A 17,731-nucleotide genomic window follows, 5' to 3' on the forward strand; every position below is an offset into this window, starting at 1 on the left:
CAGGCTTCGTTTTGTAAAAGGGTTCAAATACGTAGTCCTTTAACCCTCACATGGCTGGCAGGGAAGGAGTGCTAATAATTGAGGGAACTGAGATTCAGAGTACAGGGGGAGACTTAAAATCCCCAGTGGGGCGGGGAGACAAGCCCCTGTCCGCCCTTGCCCAGGAGCAGGGGAGACAGACAGCCTTGGAGGCTGGGGATTTGAAACCAGAAGCCCTGGACCGAGCTGCCACTTCCCTGCTGAGTGTCTTGGTCAAGTCACAGGACCTTGGTGAACCAGTTTCTCTTCTGTCAGTGGGACTCTGCCCCATTTCCTGCTGTACTGCAGATAGCTTAGCCGAAAGCAGGAAGAACGGGTGCCTCATCCCACGCTGGGGCGACTGAAAGGGCCGGGGCTCTCCTGGGCTCCCTGTGACTTGGCTGTCAGAAGGCTCTGGGGGAAGAGCGACTGGGTGGGTGAGTTGCGGTGAGGGGTGGGGAGGGTCCACCTAGGGCCGAGGGCCTCAATCTCCGCTAAGCTTGTCCCTGAAAACTGGAGCAGGGGGACCCGGGCAGCCCCATCCTCCAGGAAGTGGTGGGGGCGGCATCCTTCACCTGTGGCTCCCGGGCAAGAGGACTGACAAATACCAAGTCTCATCCCAGCTACCGTTTATTCCCCTGCCCCCTCCTGGGACCCCTGAAGTCTTCCCAGAAAACTCAACAGACCCAAATCCCAGGCCCTCTTCCTGCCCCAGGTCCCTTCGGTTCTGAGGAATTACCACCACGCCCCCGCCCCGAGGCCCGGAGGAGGGGTGTTATAGTCACAGGAGCGAGCACACAGCATCTGGCAGGAAGATGGGCAGCAGTCAGCCCTCAGGACCTGTCTTGGCCTGTCTGGGTGGCCCTGCTCCAGCCTCAGATGACACTGGTCCTGCAGGTACCCCGGCTCTGCTCCGAGGGGCTGGCCTTGGTGCCGCTGCTGAAGGAGCCGAGGGCCACCGGGTGCAGTGGGAACTCACGCAGGTGCCACTGCCGCCACTTCTTCTGAACCTCCAGCTGCACCTGCCCCCAGAGACCAGCCGTCAGCCGGGAGGAAAGGATGACCCTGGCCCAGGGTCCTGCTCCCCTGGGGCCTCGGTCGGGCTCTGCCACTTCTGCCCAGGGGGCATGCCTTCCCCTCCTGCAGGCCGCTCAGATTTACCATCTCGACGTCCAGTAGGTATTGAGGGCCCCCTTTCCCTTGGGTCCTTTCACCTGCAATCTCCGCACACCTGTCCCGAAGAAGGGGGTTGTTCCACAGTCTCCAGATTGGTCACCTGGGGCAACTGGACACATCCCCATGAAGCCACCCAAGCTCGGAACTTATCTGGGGGCCAAAGGGCTGCTCTTTGGGAATTTCCTTCACAATCCCCAGCTGTAGCAGCAAAGCCTTTGAGGCCAGACTTGATGCTTGATTTTTGGAAAACATCAGAGGCTACTCCCATTCAAGTGGGGCAAACCAGATGATCAACAGTCACGGGAAGGCTTTACTTGTGTGCAACACCGTATCCAACTAATGTCAACTGCACGGCCTCTGTGCCAGGAACCTCACGTCCCGACGGTGCTCTGGGCAAGGGCAGAGACCTCCAGCTAGGGGTGCAGCCCCCCGCCCTGCCAGGAGTCACACTCTCTGGAGGTCTCAGAGGACGGAGCAGCAAACGTTTCACCTGAGTCACTCGTTTTACAGATGAGAGGCCTGAGGCCCAGAGCAGGGCCGTGACCGACATCACCCATCAAGCAAGCAGTCAGCAGCCGCGGTTAGGGCTGGGGTGCCTGCACTTTCCTCCATTTCCTGAACTTGCCCAAGGATAAGAATCACCTGGGGTGCTAGTTAAGACATTCTCAGCCTCCAGCCCAGACTGACGGGACCTATTTTTGCTGGTTTAGAAACAGGGCAGGACCCAGCGGTTGTTTTAACAAGGCCTGCAGGTGATCCTGGGGCTCCCATGAGGTGAGCCCAGACTCCTGGAAGACAGACCCAAGCCAGGAGGGCCCGGCCTCCCCCACCAACGCCACACCCCACTCCCCACCACCCCTTCCAGGTACGGCTGTGAGGGAGCTCCCCTGCACCCCGGCAGCCCAGGACACTCACCTCCCCATTGAGGAAGCAGTAGAGAACGGCCACCACCAGGCCCTGCGGAAGAAGCCGGGCAACGGGATGAGTGCGGGCCCAGCACCCAGCCTCCTACCCGCCTGGGGCCCTTTCCTCACCAGCCCCAGCTCACTGCTCCCCACAGCTGTTCCAGAGCCTCCCCGCGCCTCTCCCCCTCCAGGGGAAGCGGAGGCTTCCTCTTCCGGCCCTCAGTGCCCCAGCTGTGCTGGCATCACCCACACAGACTGACACGCTTGGGGGCAAGGACCTCCCCCGTGTCCAGGGAGGGGCCCTGCACCAGGGCCGTGCCAGTTACGTTAAGTGGAGGCCACAGGGACCAGGCAGGTCACCGGAATTAGCGAGGCGGGCCACCTGGGAGAAGCAGCAACAACGGCACCTGAGCCATGCCCATCCGGCCCGGAGCTGAGCGGGTGGGGCAGCCCATGGGAGCCCCTGGGCCTGGGTGGGCTCATCTGCAAGATGACCTGGAAATCTGGAGAGGTTTAAACAGGGCCAGCTACTCACGTTGAAAGACAAATGTGTGGCCGTGTGGTCAGAACAGCTGGCGTGCAGGTCGCAGGCAGGTACCGGCCAGCCAACAGTGGGGCGTGAGCCCCCCTCACGTCCAGGTCAGAGGCCTCAGGGCTACGTATGCTTTAGGTTCCCTGGGACGGTGGGGGTCTGTGCCTATCAGGGCCCTCCCCCCGCTAGCATCCGGAGCTCCTCTCTTCCCAGCGGTACCCCCGGAGTCCTGGCGTGGAGCCTGCCAGGCGGGGCTGCGGGCGGAGATGCGGGACCTGAGCTGAAGAGGCCTGCGTGGAACCGTGAGCTACGAGCAGGGTCTCGCAGTGGGGATGCCCTGCTCACCTCAGGGCCCTCCGAGGGCCGGCCTGTCCTTCCTAACAAGCCCCTGCCCTCAGGCTTCCCACAGAGGCCCGGGTGCCACAGCCCTGACCTCGGGTGGCCCAGCCCCTCCCCCCAGTGCCAGCCAGGCCTGCCCCTGGCTGCTTATGACATGGACAGGACCCCAAAGAGGGGTGAACCTGCCTGTTTATGGTGGGCTTCATCCACACGACTGCTCAGGAGTCCTGGTGTTTTTTTGTTTTGTTTTGTTTTTTTTTTTTTTTTTTTTTTTTAAAATAAGAACTAATTCTTTTTTTTTTTTTTTTTTTTTTTTTTTTTAATTAATTAATTATTTATTTATTTATTTATGGCTGTGTTGGGTCTTCGTTTCTGTGCGAGGGCTTTCTCCAGTTGCGGCAAGCGGGGGCCACTCTTCATCGCGGTGCGCGGGCCTCTCCCTGTCGCGGCCTCTCTTGTTGCGGAGCACAGGCTCCAGACGCACAGGCTCAGTAATTGTGGCTCACGGGCCTAGTTGCTCCGCGGCATGTGGGATCTTCCCAGACCAGGGCTCGAACCCGTGTCCCCTGCATTGGCAGGCAGATTCTCAACCACTGCGCCACCAGGGAAGCCCTTGTTTTGTTTTTTAATTTTAGTTTTTTTTTATTTTTGGCTGCATTGGGTCTTCGTTGCTGCGCGCGGGCTTTTCTCTAGTTGTGGCGAGCGGGGGCTACTCATCGTTGCAGTGCGCGGGCTTCTCATTGCTGTCGCTTCTCTTGTTGCGGAGCACGGGCTCTAGGCACACGGGCTTCAGTAGTTGTGGCACTCGGGCTCAGTAGTTGTGGCGCACGGGCTTAGTTGCTCCGCGGCATGTGGGATCTTCCCAGACCAGCGCTCAAACCCGTGTCTCCTGCATTGGCAGGCGGATTCAGAACCACTGCGCCACCAGGGAAGCCCAGTCCTGGCGTTTTAACAAGAGTTACAAACTAGAAGGATCTGCTCTAAGAGTCTCAGGTGTGGTTGATGCCACAGGGAACGGGGACCAGGGGGGTGGGGCAGGAACACGGACTCAAGGCAGCAGTTTTCAAGTTTTGCCACACATAAGAATCACCTGGGGGGGCTTCCCTGGTGGCGCAGTGGTTGAGAATCTGCCTGCTAATGCAGGGGACACGGGTTCGAGCCCTGGCCTGGGAAGATCCCACATGCCGCAGAGCGGCTGGGCCCGTGAGCCACAACTGCTGAGCCTGCGCGTCTGGAGCCTGTGCTCCGCAACGAGAGAGGCCGCGACGGTGAGAGGCCCGCGCATCGCGATGAAGAGTGGCCCCCGCTTGCCACAACTGGAGAAAGCCCTCGCACAGAAACGAAGACCCAACACAGCCAAAGTCAATCAATCAATCAATCAATCAAACATACGCATCTGATTCAAGATCCTCATTAAAAAAAAAAAAAAAAAAAAAAAAGAATCACCTGGGAGCTCTGGCCCAGGGTGCAATCTGTGCCCCAACTCCGAATGTCTGGGGTGAGACCATCAGCAGCTCTGAAAGATGGTTCGAAGGGGCACCATTGATTAGGAGCCGCTGTCAGAGGGTGTGAAAGTCGGGCTTTGAAATAAACGAGAGCTGGGTTTGGGGCGCAGCTTAGCCTGTGTAATATTGGGCTTCTGGGTTCCAGGTGCTTCATTCAATCCTTGCAGAGCCCTAGGAGGTGGGTGGGGAGGACCCCCGCTTCACAGGTGAGGGACTGAGTCCCGGGTCGGCAGGCCAGGAGCTGGTGGTCAGGCTGCTGCCACCTCACTGGACCAGGGCTGCCGCAGCCTCAAAGGTCCGGAGACACAGTCTCACTGTTGAGGTGGGGGTAGCCCCGGGTGAGGGCCGGTTAGACGTGCCCCAGGTACGCAGAGGGCGGCCTGCCTCAGCCAGCAAGCTTCAGAAATTCCACGGTTTGTATACAGTCATTAAGAATATGCAGTCTTGGACCTCCCTGGTGGCGCAGTAGTTGAGAATTGGCCTGCCAATTCAGGGGGCACGGGTTCGAGCCCTGGTCCGCGAAGATCCCACATGCCGTGGAGCAACTAAGCCCGTGCGCCACAACTACTGAGCCCGCGAGCCACAACTACGGAAGCCTGCACGCCTAAAGCCCGTGCTCCGCAACAAGAGAAGCCACAGCCATAAGCCCGCGCACCACAACGAAGAGTAGCCCCCGCTCACCGCAACTAGAGAAAGCCCGCGTGCAGCAACGAAGACCCAACACAGCCAAAAATAAATAAAAATTAAAAAAAAAAAGAATATGCAGTCTTTGAAGAATTTTAATGACCTGGAGAAACGTTCATTATGGAATGATAAAGAATTAAACAGAACAAGGAGGATATAAAAGCCACACGTCCTGATCTCAATTTTGTGTATGTGTGCGTGTCTTCTTGGATAGAAAAGAGACAGAAGTAAACACACTGACATTTTAACAGAGGTCATTATATCGGGTTATGAGATTATCGATGGATTTTCCTTTTTCTTTTAACTTTTCCTTATTTTCCAAATTTTCCTCAATAAGCAAGTATTTCTACAATTAGGAGGAGCTAATAAACTTTCATTTTTAGAAATATATGACAGTGATCATAGCATTATGGTTCTGTGTGTGTTCTTTAAGCTCTCGTCTTTTAGAAATACATGCTAAAATATTTACGTTTGAAATACAACGATGGCTTGGGGTTGCTTAAAATGATGTGGGTGACGGCAGAGGTGAAACAGGACAGGCCACGAAAGGGTAAGGGCCACACGGAGGTTCGTTATATCGTCCACTTCACTTTTGTATTATGGAAAAATTTTTCCATAATACAAAATTTAAAAAATATGCATACAGTATAAATGTATAATATATAATAAAATGACATCTATGTTTGTATTTGAACAGTGGTTCTTTTTTTAAAAAAAGTCTTAAAGATCCTTTTTCTCTGTAAACATTTCAATGGGAACATTTAGGCAAGTGCTTTTGGTTTCCTCCTAACAAGCACTTCCCGAGGGGAGCCGAACGGCCTTCAGGAGCAGTCTGCAGCCCCAGCCGCAAGCCCAGCTCCAGAGACAGGAAGTCCCCACCCACGCAGGATGACACCTGGGTCTCCAGGTCCTCAGCGGGGTCACTACCCACTTCTGTTGGCCAGGTCATGACCTTCCACCCGTCTGGACCTGGACCCCCCACCTGCTAAACGGGCCACGGTGAGCCCAGCCTCCCGCACGTTATGTGGAAGCTTCCTGGCCCAGAGCAAAAGATCACGGATTACACAAGAGACTAGGTGCTCTGCGGGTCTGGGGTGCTGGCCGGGGTCTCTGGGCAGAGAAGGGGCTCAGAGGGAGCAAAGGGGACAGCCCTGGGGTGGGGGTCTGAAGGCGTGGGTTACGGCCAGACCCCACTCAGGAATGTGTTCCCAGTGATGCGTCCTCCCTGGAAGTGAGCTGTGACAGGAGGACCACCCTGGGCACACCTGTCCTGAACAGAACTCCAGGAATGAGGGCGGCGTTGAGCCCCGCCCCAAGGCCGAGGCCTGCCCAGGTGAGGAAGACTGTGGGATGGTCAGTGTTGTTGAAGACAGGCTGGCTTCTTCCGGAAAACCCACTGGGAGAAAGTTCTCTCAGGCCGTTCCCTAGGGACTAGCCTGCTTTCATCTAAATCTTGAAAGAGTGTGTTTCTGTCTTTGCTTTGGCTACTGGGAAGCTCCAAACCAAATTTATGACACACCTCTCCCACCTTCAGAAAACTTGATCAAATTTATTTCTGTGTATGAACTCAGTTTTGGCTTTATTTTCTTTATTCACTGATCCCTCATCTACTTATTTTTTGTCCTTTGTATGTTTTCCCTGAAAGCTACATCATATTATTTTTGGAAGGAGAGAGTTATGAGTAAATAAACAAATAACACTGTGAAGTTTGGGATTCATGTTAAAAGCCCCTTCTGTCCAAACAGGTTTACTATATTTTTTAACTTCGCAACATCTTGTTGAATTAGAAGGTAGGTGGTTTCTCCCCCACCCCCTTTGTTTTCTTTTTTTAAAGTTGGCTTTTATTTTTAGTAAATTGTGTATGTAATTGGTTTCAAAGAGTCAAATGTCTCTTGTCACAAAAAAAAGAAACGAAAAAACAGTAAGCTGCTGACACCCCTGCCCCATTTCCTGTTCTCAGAGGCAGCGACTTGGAACTCTCTTGACTGATTCTGAGTTATAATGCGGATGTTGCTACTTCTGAATTTTTCAGCTTGGGGCGCTTTTTATGGACTTCCCAGTGTGGAGAGGAGGCTATCCTTCTTTCGCACAGCCTTCCACCCCCCGCCCACTCCCCCACTACACTCATCTTCCTGTCCTACTCCTTGATGGCTGAGCCCGAGCCCTCGGTGCTTACATTATTTTGACTCTAATTACCGAGACTTGTGCGATCGTGTGTGCTGGGCTACGTTCCCTTCGTCTTCCCTGGAGTCAGTCTCTCTCTCCTTACTTGCATCTCCCACCCCCGCGTGACTGGTGGGGAGCTTGGGTCCCACTGAGGGTCACGCAGCACGGTGAGGTCCTGCCCCTGCGTCTCGTGGGTCTCTGCCAAATGAGGCATCCCTCTGCCTCCGGGAAGACCTGGCTTTTGGCCTCTCCACTTTTCTCTCAGGAGAGAGAGAACACTTCTTCCCACCGTGAAGCCACAGCCCCTGGAGCTTACCTGGAAGGAGCCAAGGGCCAATTCAAAGAACAGCTGCATCTCCATGGCATCCTCCGGGGAGAAGGCAAAGACTATGTAGTGGACTCCGAAGAGGGGGACCAGCAGGAGGGTGGACTTGGCCAGGCGCCTGAGGACACAGAGGCGCTGCGGTCTCAGGCCCCTCCACACCCAGGGGCACCCCCATCTCGCCTGACTGCAGGAGGCTTTGCAGCAGTGTCCCCGCCGCTTGTTTGTTTTTACTTCCGTTTCGGAAAATCTCCAGCTCCCACGCACCCGTCACCCGGATTCAATACTTATCAGTCCACGGCCAGTCCCCAAATTTCTGTTCATGCGCCCTATCAGTAAAACGCTTTGAACCCATACCCACATGAATAACTTTATTGATTTATAACGTATCTGCATGTACTACTATCACGCTGTGTCTTATGTATTATTAGCAAAACCAGCATTCTCATTTGTTTGATAATAAATATCTGTAAGGAGAAGCTCTTTTGTTTTCTTCCCAGGTTAGGGTGGCCAAATTTAGCAAACAAAAATACAGGATACCCAGTTCAATTTGAATTTCAGATAAACAATGGATAGTGTTTTTTTTGGTGTAAGTACTAAAAAACTATTTGTTGTTTATCCAAAATTCAAATTAAACTGGGCATCCTGTATTTTATCTGGCAACTCTGTCCTGGATCCCCAGCTGCCCCCTACTTTGGAGCCACTACTCTAGTGACATCCTGGGGAATCTGTCACCCAGTAATCCAGGCCTCTGCCAGATTCTCAAAACTCAGATCATGACAGAGAAAGCCTCTGTTGGACACTGATTTGTCTTCAACATTTGTCATGGGCTGAACTGTGTTCCCCCAGAATTTTAAGTTGAAGGTCTAACTAAGCCCCAGTACCTCAGAATGTGACTGTACTTGCAGACAGGGACCAGTTTAAATGAGACCATCAGGGTGGGACCGTAGTCCAACCAACTGGTGTCCTTGTAAGAAGAGACACCAGGGATGCAGGTGCACAGAGAAAGGCCACGTGAGGACCCAGTGAGAAGGCGGCCGTTTACAAGCCAAGGAGACAGACCTCAGGAGAAACCAAACCTGCCAACACCTTGATCTTGGACTTCCAGCCTCCAGAACTGTGAGTAAATAAACTTCTCTTATTTAAGCCAGCCAATCTGTGGTATCTTATTGTGGCAGGCTGTGCAGACTAACACAGCATCTTTCTTGAACATCTTAAAGGTTTTAAAGTATTTTTGGATCACATTATCTTGAAAATCTGGTGAAAGCTAAGGTCTGGTGAAAGCTAAGGTCTAGTGAAAGCTGGAAAATACAGTCGACCCTCGGCATCCACGGGGATTGGTTCCAGACCCTCCGCAGACACCAAAATCCTTGGATGCTCAAGGCGTTTATATAAAATGGGGTAGTATTTGCATATAACCTACGCACATTTCCCCACATATTTAAATCATCTTTAGATTACGTATAATACCTCATACAATGAAAATGTTTTGATTGGGAATTTTTTTTCCCAAATATTTTCAATCTGCAATCCAAGGTTGGCTGAATCCTCAGATGCAAAACCCACAGACAAGGAGGGCCACTGTCCCTGTAAAGATTTGAATTTAGGTCCTCGAAGCCCACTCTCTGACTCCCTAGCCTTGTCCCAAGGGCAAGATCTCTGCCTCCAGGGACCCTGCTTAGATTTCTCTTCTCCCCACCCCCAGGGCTGGGTCTCAGGGTCACATGGACCCACTCTCCCTTCCCCTGGTCCACTGTAAACCCCCAGGCCCCGGCTTTTCCTTTTCCTCCACCTCCAACAGTGCCCAGCACCAGCTGGGTACACGATAGGTGCCCAGGAAATGCCTGCTGACTGACTGAGCGAGCGTGCCTAGGGCTTGGCCCTCCACTTACGTATAGTGGTTCCCTTCACTTCCTCTTGTTTCTTGAGTTCTAAGTTTCCTCATCAGGATCCTTAGGATGTTTATAAAAAGGATGAAATTAATCTGTAAAACACAAGGCAGAGGTGGGGCTAAGGGTGATCTGCGCTCCCAGCACGACCCCCCGGCCCTGGCCCCCGGGCAGGGAAGGCGCTGCAGGCCACACCAGGACAGCTCAGCTCGCCACTCCCTCCGCCACCCCCAGACCTTCCGGGGGCTGGGCAGTGTGCTGCTGAAACACACCGTCTGGGCAGGGACGGCTGCCACAGCACCGCCCCCCCGCCCCTGGGATTCAGGAGCTCTGAGGTCTGCTCAGCTGCAGCATGGATTACTCACACATGGAATGCGTTGGAATCTTGTTAAGAGGCAGACCTGGAGTGGGCCTGAGATTCTGCATTTCTAGCAAGCTCCAGGGAATGAATGCCAAAGCGGGTCCTTGGACTACGCTTTGAGTAGCAAAGGCTTTATAGCAGAGGTTCTCAAAGTTTAAGGTGCAGATTGCTGGGCTCCACCCCCAAGGTTATGGTTTAGTAAATGCAAATTAGATTTGCTTTTTTTTTTTTGGCCACACCACATGGCTTGCAGGATCTTAGTTCCGCAACCAAGCCCTCAGCAGTGAAAGCACGGAGTCCTAACCACTGGACCGCCAGGGAATTCCCAAGATTTACATTTTTAACAAGCTCCCAGGTGAAGCTGCTGGTTTGGGGACCACACTTTGAGAACCACTGCTTCGGAGACTTACAGAATCTCTGCAGGTCAATCGCCAGCTCCAGGAAGCCTTCTTGTACCTCCTTTTCCTGATTCACTGTAGTTAGGGATGACGCTACTCGTAAGAGCACTTGAAATACTTGAAAGGGGCCAAACGCAAGCATGTGTGTGCGTCCGCTGATCACCAGTTCAATCCTCACTTTCTAAAGGACAGGAACGCAGTCTATTTCTTTCGGTGTCCCCTTCCCCAACTCCAGTGCCCAGTGCCAGCAACACTATGAAGCTGCCCGTGCGTCGGCCCCTCTCTTCCCCTCCCCCACCAGCTCTAGATCATTTTGCAGAAGCAGGATCAGTGGAGCTGACTGGCTGGGCCCCCTCATTGTTCAGACAAGTAGCCTGGGGCCTGGGGACGCTGGCCAGAAGACACAGGATTAGCGGCCTGTCTGGGACCCCAGCCCAGCGCCCCTGCTTCAGGACACTTCTCAGCTCGCTGTTTGTGCATCTTGCTCTAAGCCGGGCGTGGTGTAAACTAACAAAGGCTCTTTTATCTTATTTCATTTTTTGCCTTTGAATTGTATTTAATTTAATAGGGAGAACTTGAAAGCAAGAGGGAAAATCTTAACTATCCCAAGGATGAGTCTTAAATAGTGGAATTCTAGGCCCCGTGACAGGCTGGTAGGGAGAAACTTTGCATCAGTAGTGCCCACCCAACATCCGTCAGTCACTAGAGAGACTACAGTCTAGTGAAAGCAGCCTGGGCCCTGGGGCTCTCGCGGGCTGGGCTGTCCAAGCCCCACAATTACAGCAGGGAAACTGGCTCGGTGTTATGCAGCAGCAGCACATCAGCTGGTCAAATAATTTCAAGTGACGTGGGAAAGATGACATCTATTGCTAAGTGAAAAAAACAAACTAGGACACAAAACTATATTAAGCATTTTTGAAAAAGTACATGTGCTCAAAGAAAAAAATAGGAAGGAAAAGCACATGATCACAATGTGCATCTAGGCACTAAAAATATGGGTGATTTTATTCCCTTTTTAAAAATACATTTTGTATTTTCCAATTTTTTACATGAATTCCATTATTATTATTTTAGAAATGACAATATATTTTGATTTTTCAGAAAAACAAGTACATTCTTATTAAAACATAGTTAGTGATAGAGTCAATATTTTTCCACCACATTATCAACCTAATAAAAAAGGTTCTGACATTATCTAAATGTGACAAGCTGACAAAAAACAACTTTTGGTAAATAATAGCAGATTTCATTATACTGTTTTCAGCGTATTGACTGTAGTAGGAAATGAAAGCTTAGTATCTTTCATTATCCCTTAAGCTTCAATTTAGTCAGATTATAAAACACTATGCTAAGGTTAGCAAGTAAAAATGATAATCAAATTATTTGTTACCATCAAATGACTTTGGGTAGCAGTGTCTTAGGGGAGCAAAAGTAAAGCCTTGTTTAAAGTACCAGACACTCCCTGCGCTAGCAGTACAGCCTGCATTACCACCGTGTCAGACAGCCCTTCCCTGAGTGGTTCCGGATTAATGAACGGCCCTCGCACCTGCTAAGAGAAGCCGAAATAGGAAGTCGCTGTGCTCTCCTGAGCTACTCAGTGGCCTAACGCGGCTGCCACTCGGATTTCGCCACAATTTCCAGCTCTCCTACTGCAAGTCGAGATGGTAGGCAGCATCAAATAAAATTCTGTTATTTTTGAAAAGAGAAAGGTGGTGGTCACGGATGGCCCCGGGAGGCGAGCCCTTCAGCCATCAGCAGAGGAGGGGGCTGCTGCCCTGTGCTGCCCTCCTGTGAGCCCAGGAGGGGCACGCCCTGTCACCTGGCTCTGCAGCCTTGGCGCTCCTCTGAGCCTGTGCACATTACTTCCGGAGAGGGGCTGCCCCAGTGTGCCCCCCGCCCCACGTGTCTTTTTCTTATCCAGGCCCACAGGCTCAGCTAAGGGCCTCTGGATTGCAGAGCACAATCACCTGGGAACTTAAAACCAAGACGAGCCCCCAGGCCCCTCCCCAGGACAAGGAGACCCTGCACCTCTGCTATCACTGTTTTTAGAAAGCTCCCAGGTTGAGAGTCCAGCCAGGGTCGAGACCCCTGAGCTCCCCTGTCCACGAGTCCCTCCTGAGTCTCTCCGCTGGGGCCACCCCTCCGGGCCTGTCCCCGTCACAGCACCACAGGGGCCCAAGGCCAGTCTGGCACTTGGCTTTCCCCAGGTGCAACCCCCCTCCTGTGATCCCAGCTCAGCGAGCCTGCCCACTTTAACCAGAGAACACCGAGAAAACGATCAAGCGCCAGTGCTCTGCACCAGGGGAGGGGGAATCTCAGGCCAGCCTGAGCCAGATCGGGGAAGGAGCTCTGCTCGCCACACCGCAGCTGCCACCGTGGACCAGGCGAAGGCAAGCTCTCGCCACCTGCCTCACTGCCCTCCCATCCACCGGTCTCTAGGGGCGGAGCTCCCAGACCCTCCTGCCACTGCCCAGCCCCCGGAAGGTCTGGTTTATCCCTCCGCACACCCAGAGGCAGCAATGCTGGCCTTGCCCTGGCCCTCTGCCCTGCAAGCCGGTCCTGTTTTGGTCTCTCCCGCTGGAGCCCAGCTCAGGGGGACGGCCACTTACCAGGACGGAGACGATCACAGGCCCTCGAATGACCCACCAGATGGACGCGTTGGCATTGATGTCCCAGCACCTAGGCAGGGAGAGCCAGGCATCACAAGGAGTGGGGAGCTGGCTGACCAGAAGAGACTAGTTCTCTGACGTCCCCTTTGCGGGAAGGACCCACACTGTGGTCCTGACCCCGGAGGCTGTGTGCTCAGCACCCTGAGAACTGACCATCCTCTGCGGCCCAGGAGCACTGCCGGGGCCAAGGGAGCATCTGGGAGCAGAAGCGTGGGGACCTGAGATGGAAGATTCTGGGCCCCAAAGCCAGCACGCTGTCAGATGCATCGGGGAGCATGGTGGCCGGGCAGCTGACCTCAGGGAGTGAAGTGTCCAGGTGACTGACGTGTGACCTCGGCCCCGGGGACACCAGGCACAGGGGCACTTGGCAACTGGAGAGCCTGTGCTTGGTCTAAGGCGGCCACAACTCTGTCCAGCTCATTTTTGCCACGAGGGCACATAGGAAATGTTGACAGAACTTTCCATTTGTTCTAAAGAAGCTGAAAATCCAGACTTTTTTTTAAGGGAATTTATCCAATCAAAAGGATTATTTGGGGGGCTTCCCTGGTGGCACAATGGTTAAGAATCCGCCTGCCAATGCAGGGGACACGGGTTCGAGCCCTGGTCCAGGAAGACCCCACATGCCGTGGAGCAATGAAGCCCGTGCACCACAACTACTGAGCCTGCGCTCTAGAGCCCACGAGCCACAACTACTGAGCCTGCGAGCCTAGAGCCCGTGCTCTGCAACAAGAGAAGCCACCGCAATGAGAAGCCCACGCACCGCAACGAAGAGTAGCCCGTGCTCACCGCAACTAGAGAAAGCCTGCACGCAGCAACGAAGACCCAACGCAGCCAAAAATAAATAATAAAATAGATACAACATTAAAGAGATAAAAAAATGTTTAAAAAAAAAGAAGGATTATTTTGGACTGAATTGGACTGCAAGACGCATGCATGCCTCGTCTGCCCTCGTCCACTCTCCGGCCTGGCTGTGTCATTACACTGATGACACACGGCCTCCCTCCCCCTCGGCCCGGCTGCCGCACCTCCTCTCGGGCGTCTTCCATGCTTTCCTTCCACGAGCCCGCTCCCAGGAACCCCCGGGCTTACCCTGTCCCTGAGCCCAAGTCTTTGGAGAACGAGACTAGAGCTCTTGGTGCCCGTCAGGGCTATAAGGCTGCTCTCCTGCTCTCCTGGGCCTGCGGGACTCACACACTCGTGTCGGAGGAGGGAGCTGCCAGGAGAGGAAGAGCTGGGCTGGCCCTTAGAGCAGCTGCCAGTGTTTCACAGCTCTCGTCGGGCACCTGACCCAACCACAGAGCGGCTGGGCTGGCCAACCCCAGGAGGGCTGGGCATTCGGCAGCCTGCGCCGCAGAGAGCTCGCCTGTGGCCCAGGCCTGAGACACAGGCCTCTCCTAGGTAACAGCTCCAAAGAAGGAGCCATCCTGCTGGAAGCGCTGGACAAGATAAAATATACCCTCGTTACCTCCCTCCGTCCACCAGCTTACCCGACATCTTCCAGAAAGTGTCTGGTGACAGCCCACAAAGCAACAAAAATGGCTGGGGAACCTGAGGGTTAAAAATAAAGGGGGGGGGGGGCAGAAAGGAGAGGACTCAATTTTCAGCACCCTTATGAGAGACAGGACAATCAGTGATTCCAGGCCAGGGAGCAAGCAGGTGCCAAGGTCTGGTTGCCATGGAAACCCCCTTGCCATCCTGTGTAAATCTGCAGCCTCCCGCTTCAAGGGTGCCAAGGAATCCCTGGGAACGGAGGCAGGATCAGACAGATCCTGAAGGCCACTGGGGGGGGCAGGGGGCTCCTGGGAGCTTGGGCCAGATTCCAGAGGACCTCTGCGGGGGAGAAGGGAGGGGACCAGGGCCCCTGGGCAGGCCCATGGAGCTTGTGCAGGCCACTGGTGGAGCCCTTTTCTCAAACTGGGATATTTCGGGGGGATGCAAGGCCACAGGAGAACATTTAGTTTTATTTGAATATTGGTTTGTAAAAAGCTTGGCCATTCAACTGGTAATGTAAGCTATCAATGTTATGTAAACAAAAATACATTTTGGACTAGAGAATTGTAAGTACACAGGAAATTTAAAGATAAAATACAAGAACACTTCCTGACTTCTGGCTGAACATGACAAACTGAACTTATACATTTATCTCTGTTTCTCACTGAAACCCCCCCAACATGAGAGTAAAGAAATAAAAAAGCTACAAGCCCATAAGCACAAAGAATGGGCAAGGAGGGTACAGTGCACGAGAGATGTCAGCACACTTAGGAACCTGGGAGCTGGCAGAGGAGCAGTAACTGATGTCCCAGAGCAGACGAAGCTGAAACACAGCGCGGCATGGGGGCTGCTGCTGGGAAGGCGCCCGGGCCCGGTGGTGAGGGCACCCGGGACGCCAGCAGGCAGGAGAGAGGGTGGGGCTGGAAGACAGGAAGCACGGAACCACCCCAGGTGACCAGCACCAGCCTCCTACAGCCAAAGAGCTCATCCCCGACAGAAGGGCACTCTCTGGAGAAACAGAGCCAGGGGGAATGGGGCTCTGGCCCAGCAGAGGGTGGGAGGGGTGCTCAGCTGGGCACGGGGACCAAGAGATGGTCTACACCTGTGCTGCCACGTGTGGCCACTGAGCCCTTGATACGTGGCTGCTCTCAGATGAGCCGTGCTGCAAGTGCAAGAGAGCAGACTTGGAAGATGTGCAAGAGTAAAAGACTGTAAAATGTGTTATTAATGATTTTTAAAATTATACATCGAAATGTGGGTTAAACAAAATATACTACTGAAATTAATTTTACTAATTAATGAAACTAATTAGTTTCTTTTTACTGTGTTTACTGTGGCTACTAGAAAATTTTAAGTTATATAAAATACAGCTCAGATTCTATTTTTAATGGGCATGCCTGTCATCCGCTGACTGGTAAGAGCCCACCCCCAGGCTGCTCAGTTCTCAGACTTCTAGCAGCCGGGATTGCACCCTTGCTCGAGCCCTCCAAACCCCACCCCAGGCAGGAGATGACAGGATTCTTCCCTGGAGGAACCAAACAGCCCCAGACAAAGGGCCTCTAGTACCGATGCTGAGGACCCACGAACACAGCGGCCACTTCCAGCCCCGTCTCCCTTGAGAGACATGTCCCCCCACTCCCCTCCACACCCACACAGAGGGCCTTCAGTCAACACCGAAGTGACTCACTCTTAAATATGAATAGTCAAGGTCATCAACATCTGAGGAAAGCTGATTACATAAAAGACAAGGACCAAAACAACCAGAGAAAAGGAACTCAGAGGAAACAGACCATACAGGCTGTGCGAGGAACCTGAGCAAAACAATTCCAAGGAATATCATCAGCGAGATTAGAGGGACGGTTACTTCTCCAAGACACAAACAGGATGCCGAAAAGAGGGAGCATTCAGAGAATAAGGAAGAGGGCTTGGACATTCAAAATATGACGATCAAGAGTTTTAAAATTCCATAGATGGGATGGAAGATAAAGACCGGGAACTGCCCAGAAAGCAGAGCGCAAAGCGTGGAATGAGAAGTAAGAGGAAAGAGACGAGAAAATTAGAAGCCAGTTCCAGGGGGTGCACCAACTGATTACAAGTCTCAGAAAGAGAGGGTTAAAAACCAGAGGGAGGGAAGTGATCAAAGGGGCCGTGTAAGAACACTGTCCAAGAGATGACGGATGCGAGTTTCCAGATGAAAGGACCACCACATACCAGCAAAAGGATGAAAACAGACTTGCATGCGGGCAATCCCTATGATATTTCAAAACACAGGAGACAGAGAGAAGATTCTACAGATTCTACAGCTTATACAGAGGTGAGTAAAAAGGCTCAGGAAACAGAATGACATGGCATGTCGCATAACACCAGATGCCAAAACAGAAGGCCTTCAAAATTCTGGGGAAAAATAACTGTCAACCTAATTTCTATGCCCAGCAAAACTACAAATAGGGCATGAAAGTTGAACAAAGATATGCTTAGATATGCAATGCAAAAAAATGTAGCTTCCAGACGTCCCTGGTGGTGCAGTGGTTGAGAATCTGCCTGCCGATGCAGGAGACATGGGTTCGAGCCCTGGTCTGGGAAGATCCCACATGCCGCGGAGCAACTAAGCCCGTGCGCCACAACTACTGAGCCCATGCGCCACAACTACTGAAGCCCGCAAGCCTAGAGCCTGTGCTCCGCAACAAGAGAAGCCACCACAAATGAGAAGCCCGCGCACCACAACGAAGAGTAGCCCCCGCTCACTGCAACTAGAGAAAAGCCCACGTGCAGCAACGAAGACCCAACACAGCCAAAAAAAAAAAATGTAGCTTCCATGCACTCTTTGTTAAGACAGACACTGGAGGATGTGCTCCAACACGACTGGACAGTAAACCAAAGAGAGGCAGACAAGAAGTCAAGGAATAGGATTCGTGGAGGAAAACAAAGGAAATCTCAGCCTGAAGGTTAAGGGAGCTGAGCAAGTCTAGAGAATGACCAGCCCAAATAGAGCAGGAGGGCAGAAGGCTCTTCTAGAAAGAACATGGGTGGGTGTATCACGTTAAACAGCACCCCCCCCAAAGGTTCATATCCCTAGAACCTTAGGATGTGACCTTTTCTGGAAATAGGGTTTTTGCAGGTGTTATTAGTTAAGATGAAGTCATACTTATAAGGACCTTAATCCAATATAACTGGCATCGTTTTAAGAAGGCCGTGAGATACACACACAGAGAGAAGACATAGAGGGAATAAGACCATGTAAAGATGGAGGAAGAAATTGGAGTGAGGCTCCTACAA

At 52.6% G+C, this 17,731-nt stretch overlaps 1 protein-coding gene across 2 annotated transcripts in view; it reads right to left on the reverse strand.

The window, feature by feature from the left end:
* Positions 1-513: 513 nt before the first annotated feature.
* Positions 514-17,731, reverse strand: part of SCTR (secretin receptor) — a 65,952-nt gene continuing 48,734 nt past the window's right edge. Inside the window, exons 8-13 of one of the 2 annotated variants that reach the window (XM_057551324.1) lie at positions 14,452-14,512; positions 12,905-12,974; positions 9,540-9,631; positions 7,642-7,768; positions 2,110-2,151; positions 514-1,040 (exon numbers count right to left, since the gene is read on the reverse strand). In XM_057551324.1, coding sequence (XP_057407307.1) covers positions 894-1,040; positions 2,110-2,151; positions 7,642-7,768; positions 9,540-9,631; positions 12,905-12,974; positions 14,452-14,512 — 539 coding nt within the window. In that variant the 3' untranslated portion in view covers positions 514-893. The remainder of the gene's footprint in view (positions 1,041-2,109; positions 2,152-7,641; positions 7,769-9,539; positions 9,632-12,904; positions 12,975-14,451; positions 14,513-17,731) is intronic. The other variant, XM_057551323.1, reaches the window with a different exon arrangement.

The sequence above is a fragment of the Balaenoptera acutorostrata genome, chromosome 8 (assembly GCF_949987535.1).
Source record: "Balaenoptera acutorostrata chromosome 8, mBalAcu1.1, whole genome shotgun sequence".
Lineage (NCBI taxonomy): Eukaryota > Metazoa > Chordata > Mammalia > Artiodactyla > Balaenopteridae > Balaenoptera > Balaenoptera acutorostrata.